Below are 7,015 nucleotides of genomic sequence, written 5' to 3' on the forward strand. Positions count from 1 at the left end.
ACCCGCCGCCCCAAGGACCCGCCGCCCCAGGACCCGCCGCCCCAAGGACCCGACACCTCAAACTGGGATTATAGAGAAACTGGAGAAGGAATCAGAATGATAACCGGGTCACAGGTTAGACCTGAAACCCTGAATGATGGTTCTGATGGAACCGGGTCAGGCTCACCCTAAGGAGAACCAGAGCCGGTTCATGTTGGTCCAGAACCACAGGATTCTCCAGAACCGCTGACTGGTCAGAACCCACTGCTCTCACCAAATTCATCCCTGATGTGGAACCCAAACCCGCCCTGGAGCTCCTCAGGGTACCGTTACCATGGCGAGGAGGCCGACCCACGCCAATCTGGACCTTAAGACTCCAGTGGAAAGTTCCTGCAGGTGACCGAAGCATCAGGCGAGAACCTCAGGTTCTCCAGAACATCTGATGGGTCCAGATGAAGCCGGTCCCTTTGGACCCGTCAGAGGGGGCAGCAGAACCCACAACATGTCAAAGGGTCATTAGTGTTGGTTCTGTCAGTAGTGGTAATGTAGTAGAGGTCAGAGGTCAGATCTGGGTGAGAACCACCACCCAGCTTCAACCATAATCCAACCTAATCTGAACAAATTAACTCCAGATCCTGGATTAAAACATCCTGAACTTCCCCGTTTCCCTTCCTGTAACCTGCAGTCAGACCAGGGTCAAAGGTCAGGAAGGTCAAAACCCACAGCGAGCTTCTTTCCTTCCAGTTTCTGGATGAGTCCAGAATCGGGCTCAGAACCAGAACCAGTAATCTGGGTCATGTTGGATCTCCAGCAGGTGAAGAACATCCTGGAGATTTGACCCTTGACCTTTGGCTCTCTGTGGAACTGGGTCATCTTTGGGATTTTCCAGGGATCTGTTTGGGTTCAGAACCTTTTACTGGGTCGAATGGTTCTGTAATCTGAAGCAGGGTCTGGAGAACCGCCCGTCTGGCCCGCTCTAACAGATTGCAGGCAGCAGACAGAACCGGGCCTGAACCCGGAGTGCGGATTGGCTTTGGTTCCAGGGGCCGTGTAAGGTTCTGGTTCTGTAGCGTATGTTTGGCTGTCTGGGCAGAACCGCGTGAGGTTCTGGTCCTGCTGGCTCCACAGGCTCGGGTTTCAGTCGTAGTGTCCAGAAGGTTCTGCGAGGCGGAGCGGCAGCAGCGAATCGGGCTGGCGGTACCGTTCGTTAGTGTTTCACTTGTCGGCCTCGTTTAGTGTTAGAATCCCCCAAGATGGCCGCCGCCTCAGAAGAAGGAGTACTGGTTGTCGACGGCGCGCGGCGCCCTCGCCCCGTCCCGCTCCTCGCCCTCGGCGGCGTCCAGCTGCCGGAGGGGCGTGTCCTCCCAGTCCTCCGCCGGCCCGCCGCTCCCCGCCGCCGCTCCCGCCGGCTCCGCCTCGGATCCCCTCTCCTGGGGAGGGGTCGGCGGCGGCGGGCGTCCCGGCGGCAGCGGGGGGGGCTGCGGAGGGCTACGGGGTCTGCTGGTCGAGTCTGCAGGGGTCCAGGAGGAGAAGAAGAAGGGATGAGTTAGAGAGAGCGAGGAGGAGAGGATGGAGGGAGAGACAGAATGGCGGTGAGTGGGAGGAGTCAGGTGGTTCTGGACTCTCAGGGACGGGTTCCCATGGTCCAACAGAACCTCTGGTTCTGATCGGCCAGCTACAGATAATCATGAGGTTCTACAGGCTGCAGCTCAGAAAGGCCCAACTGGTTCCAGAACCATTACAGCTCTCCTTAAAACACACGGGTCAGAACCAGAACCTGGCAGGTCGGGTTCTACCGGAGGGTCCGGTTCATCTGTTCTTCTTCTTTCCTGAAATTATTCGCAGTTTTTATGTTATTTCCCTTCTTCCAGATGCTGTAATGTGCAGTAGAGGCCAGTAGGGGGCAGTAAGACATAGAACTGTGTGGCATCTATCTGGAAACCCAGCCTGTAGGGCTGGTTCTGGTTCTGGTTCTGGTTCTGGTTCTGCACCAGGCGTGTTGAACCTGACACTTCAGATGCTGAATGTTACATCATTTGAATATAAATTCTTGTGAATTTTTTACAATAAAAATTACATATTTTGTGGAGCCAATTTAGAAATATCTGCAATATTTCTGCTTATGACATGAAAGGTGACTTTTTGTTACTTGCCACATGGATCAAGGCTGAGGCAGGATGGGAGTAGAAGTCAGAAACACCGCCACCTGCAGGTGGGGCTTTTATCATGTGCAATAAATTCACAATTATGCATGACAAACGTGGGGATCCGTCAATTTTCTGTCGATTTTGGAGATCGCTGAATTGTGAAAAACTGGAATTGACTGAATGACGTAATTTGGTGTCTGGAGGGCCACATAAAAAGTTAAGGCGGACTTCATTTGGCCCCTGGGCCTCGAGTTTGACAGGTGCAAAGGATCTGAATGGTTCTGGTTCTGGTCGGACCCGGAAGCCGCCCTGAGAGCCTGGACTGAATGGAGAAGCGTCCACACACTCGTCCTCCGGGCCGGGTCGGTCTCACTTACACACAGTCAGAGATGGGGGTTGATGGAGAGTCGGGATGGCGCGTGGTGATGGCGTCGCAGACCGCGGGCCGACTGCCCGCCCGGTCCCGGCCTGCAGGGGGCGAGCCAACCATGCAAGACAACAACAGAGAGGTCAGATGGGTCCCACGGGCGGGCGACGTCTCCTCTGCTTCATGGATCAGTACAGCATGAGGATGAGGATGGTGACCCATGCGGGACAGGATGAAGGCTTCACACCTGCCCAGGGACCGGTCCGGGTTCTGCCGACCCGGTTCTGATCGTACCTGGCTGTCGAACCGCCGTGGCTCCCACGAAGCTGATGAGCGTGACATCAGAGGCGCCGCCCGACTCCAGGGGGATGGGATGGACCCGGAAGTGCTCCAACATGTCGAAGATGGACTGGAACCAGAGGTGCTGGACCCGGCACTGGCCGTCCTCGTTCAGGGACAGACGGAGGTGCTGTGGGCCCCGAGACACGGAGACATGTAGCGCGGCAGAGACACAAAGACCAAAGACAGTCCGCCCTCCGCGTCCCGGACTCACCTTGGCCTTCCCCTGGAAGTTGAAGGTGAGGACGTACTCTCCCCGCCGCGTCTCGCTCTGTCGGACCAGGAAGACGCCGTGGCTCGCCGGGCCTCCGGCCAGAACCAGCTGGGCCGCCTTGAGCCGCGACAGGGTGCCGTGGAACCACTGGCACTCGCTGAGCGGGTGCTCCACGGCCTCGGAGGTCACCGTGTCAGAGAACAGGAAGGACCCTGCAGGGAAAGCGCATCGGACCAGGTCACTCGAGTCCCGGCTGTTTCCAGAACCAAATCTGCCCGAGTCATCGTTACCCGTCGCTTCTGGCGTCTCAGCAAAAGGCGTGCCCAGGCCAGCCCCACCTCCCCCGAAATTCCTGCCATCCGGCTCGTCCAGTGGCGCTCGAGGTGGGAGTTCTGGAGGAAGTGGATCCAGGAGGGGGGAGGAGCCTCCGATCCCTCCGTAGCAGACTGACGGGTCAGAACCCGGCCAGTGAGAAGGAGCAGAACAGGGTTAGAAGTTCATGAACCACCACAGACATCTCATGTTTCCTCCAGACCAGTTCACTGGTTCTGATCCAGCCTGGTTTCCACTGAACCTGGCTCTAAAGCGGTCCGGATCAACGGCCTTCTCAAGGTTTTTCACAGTTCTTCCTTGGACTTTGGTTCTCTGGATCAGAACTATTCCTGGCCCAGCACCGGGTCAGGAAACCCAACACTCACCTTGTGAAAGACGCTCGCCGATCTCTGGCGTTCCACTGACGTCCAACGAAGCCAAACACACACCTTCAGCGTCCTCCTGCTCGCTGCAGCGGAAACACAGTTAGTCGCAGCAGCTGCTGACATCTGGACCCAGTCAGAGGTTCTGGACCATCATCACGTTGTTACTTTAGAGGAATAACGATGAATTAAGTTTCCCTCACAGGCGTCTTCTGGACTGTGGACCCTGACACTGGAGTTAGCTGCTACATGTTAGCATTCAGATGGTACTTTGGGCTAGCATAGCTTCGCTGCTAGGCTAACACCTTTTAGCACAACAATAGTCTTTCCCAGCGTCCAATCAGATCGTTTAGAAGCAGAAATTAACCCAGAGGTTCTGTTCTGCTCCGATTGGATCAGTACCTGAGGCAGATGGCGTTCCTGATGTCACTCAGCCAAGCTCTCATCTGCACAGCGTCTCGGGTTTCGATCACATACTGGGCCGACCCGTCCAGCTGCAGAGGAGCAGAAACAGGGCAGCTCGGATCAGAACCAGGCCCGGCCCGTTTGGGTGGGAGTACTTATAGAGAAAAATCTGGACCTGCAGCAGGAAGGTGTTCTCCTTATCCGGGACCTCCAGCGCCGTGGTGCTCCTCACGTCCACGATGGAGAAGCAGGGAACGGTCAGCCGGGCCTTGGAGGCCTGGAACACACAGAGGTTCTGGTTCTGACCCGATACCATCTACTGCAGGGTTTCCCCCAGTGTATTATAAGCCTGGCAGCCCACCATGCTTTACTAGGACCCCCCACCAGGCTAAGCGTAGCTCGATTTTATTTTTAGAAAAACTGATAATTGGGGGGAATCACTTTTTTGAAGCGTCCCTGTTGTCCTGAGAGTTTCACTTGCAGAGCAGTTATTTATGAACGTTTATGCTCATAAGCCGGGAGAGTCATGAAGGCTCTTAAAGGGCCGGTTGCAGCAGAATGTTTTGATAAAACCAGTTCACAAACTGTTAAAATACCAATGAATTATTAAAATTAAATATTGTTGAACATCGTCTCAGTCAGGATTTCTTGATTCTTTTTTGAATCAAAATGTTTGTGGTACTAATTTGGAAATATCAGCAACATTTGCTCTTAATTATGACGGTAAATGTGACGTTTTGACCCGCTGTAAAGATCATGAACTTTAATCTGACATCAGGAGAGGCTGAGGCAGCCGTTTAGGACAAGTAAGAAAGTTTTTGGCAATTTTTGAGAAAAATCTGCAATAAACTTTAAGCGCAAAAGAGTTTTGGGGTTTGTTGATCTAAGGCGGGCCAAACTGGGCCCACGGACCTCGAGTTTGACACATGTGATCTAGTGGTTCTGACCCGATTGCACTGACCTTTGGTGGGATGAAGAACTCCAGGTAGTACTCCTCTCCTCGCTCGCCCCCTTCTCGGTCTCTCTCTCTCAGGACCAAACGACATTTGTGCCAGCGGCCCCCCCTCCAGGGGACGGTGCCCCCGCTGGCCAGGGACAGCACCGGGGCGGCCTGGGCCCCCGGCTGGGCCCCCGGCGCCGTGCTGTTGCTCTCTGCGCCGTGATGCAGCAGTCCGAAGGAGAAGCCGGAGAAGCCGTGGCTCCCGCCCAGCTCGTCGCTGGAGGAGCTGACGCTCACCCCTCCCTCCCGCACCAGCCGGCCCACCTTCCTGGGGGGGCCCAGGGCGGCGGCGCTGCTGGGGGGCAGCGAGTTTGAGCCGGGGTGGGGGTTCTGGGTGAAGTAGGGCGGTGGCGAGCGCGACAGCCTGAGTTTCTCCAGCCGGTGGCTCCACTTGTCCTTCTCGCCTCCCTCGCCGTTGCTCCGCCGGCGGTCGCGCGCCGCCTCGGAGAGAGACAGCGAGGTGGCGCTGCTGGAGGACGAGGGCGGCAGGGAGGAGGAGGAGTGAGGAAGGGAGAGGGGCATGGACAGGGACACAGGCATGGAGGAGGTGGGCGTGGGGGGCTGCGTGGCGGCACTTCTCTTGGCGGCGGCGGAGTCCTGGACGCCCAGGGTGTAGCTGTAGCTGGAGGGCAGCGGGCTCTGCGCCGCGTCGCTGGAGGCGCTCCTCCAGTGCAGGATGCCGCGCACGCTGCCGCGCACGCTGCGCCCCACGCTGCGCAGCGAGAAGCGCTTCTTCAGCTTGTTCTTGGAGGAGTTGGGCGTGCCGTTGCCTTTGGAGTCGGGCGGAGGAGTGACGGAGGAGGGAGGGAGATGAAAAGTGTGATCCGCCTCAGCGGACTCGTCGCGCTCTGCGCCGTCGCCGGCCGAAGCCGCTCCAACCCAGCTGTCTTCCTCCTCCTCTGCCGGCGTGTCGCCGTTCCCGGGGCCCGGCGCGGCACCGCGCTCCTCCCGCCTCCCGTTGTTCCCCCCCACTGAGGAGCAGCAGGACGACGACGAGGACGGTGGCAGAACTTGGCCCTGGGCGTAGGAGTCCTGGAAGCGGTCGCCGCCGCGGTTCTCCAGCACCAGCCGGGACGGCGCCGGCCTGGACGGCCCCCGCGCCGCGCCGGTGGGAAGGGGCAGCGCCGGGCCCCCGGGTCCTGCCAGCGGCGAGACCGCCTCCTCTTCCAGGGAGGTGGCGTCGGATGGGGGAGCCCAGCTCATCATCTCGTCGCGTCCCGCGGTGCTGCCGGGAGGTAGCGCCCCCTCCAGCTCGCTCTGGAAGTGGCGGACGAAGCGGTCGGTGAAGCGGCGGCAGAAAGCTGCCGCTGAGTCCGCGCTGTAGTGTGGGTTCTCCAGGAGAAACGCCCGGAAATGTCGCGCAAAGTCTCCGGCAGCGACACGCGCATGGAGCTCACAGAATTCGGTCCAGCTGAGGGACGGCGAGGGGGACGGCGTGGGCGTATCGGACAGGGAGGACGGCGGGGCCGACGGGCTCACCAGGGGCGCCAAGGGGGGCGGCCTGGAGGACAGTGGCAGCAGGGAGGGCGACGGCGGCGAAGGAGAGGGCGAGGGGGGCAAGGGGGAGGAGCCAGAGACCCGCGGGCTGGGCGGAGTCAGCAGAGAGCCGTTCATCCTGCGAAATGTCTGCGACTCAGTTCAGTCCAATCGCTTCAACATGCAGAGACAGGAAGTGAGAATAGGCAGCAGCTCGTCCACAGCCTGGAACCGATCGCAACCGATCGCAGCCGATCGCAGCGCCGCGGCTCGCTGCTGCTCACATCCTCCGCTGCCGCAGCAGAGCCAGCTCCTCCAACCAGCTGCAGCGCCTGACCTCACCAAGCCGACTCGCCTTCATCAGCTGACAGACGCCCAGAGAGCCGAGGCCGC

At 58.8% G+C, this 7,015-nt stretch overlaps 1 protein-coding gene across 2 annotated transcripts; it reads right to left on the reverse strand.

The window, feature by feature from the left end:
• Window positions 1-880: 880 nt before the first annotated feature.
• sh2b1 (SH2B adaptor protein 1) lies at window positions 881-7,009 on the reverse strand. Of its 2 annotated transcripts, XM_007573896.1 has the most exons (9): window positions 5,108-7,009; window positions 4,322-4,423; window positions 4,144-4,235; window positions 3,745-3,827; window positions 3,337-3,492; window positions 3,047-3,258; window positions 2,788-2,962; window positions 2,504-2,594; window positions 1,369-1,489 (listed from the first exon to the last, which is right to left on the reverse strand). In XM_007573896.1, the coding sequence occupies exons 1-9, from the start codon at window positions 6,758-6,760 to the stop codon at window positions 1,468-1,470; spliced, it is 2,586 nt and encodes an 861-aa protein (XP_007573958.1). In that variant the 5' UTR covers window positions 6,761-7,009; the 3' UTR covers window positions 1,369-1,467. The 2 variants fall into 2 exon arrangements, with proteins under 2 accessions (XP_016517178.1, XP_007573958.1); XM_016661692.1 differs by lacking the exon at window positions 2,504-2,594 and having other exon boundaries at window positions 881-1,489.
• Window positions 7,010-7,015: the final 6 nt, after the last annotated feature.

Source organism: Poecilia formosa, unplaced genomic scaffold, assembly GCF_000485575.1.
Source record: "Poecilia formosa unplaced genomic scaffold, Poecilia_formosa-5.1.2 Scaffold339, whole genome shotgun sequence".
In the NCBI taxonomy this organism is placed as follows: domain Eukaryota; kingdom Metazoa; phylum Chordata; class Actinopteri; order Cyprinodontiformes; family Poeciliidae; genus Poecilia; species Poecilia formosa.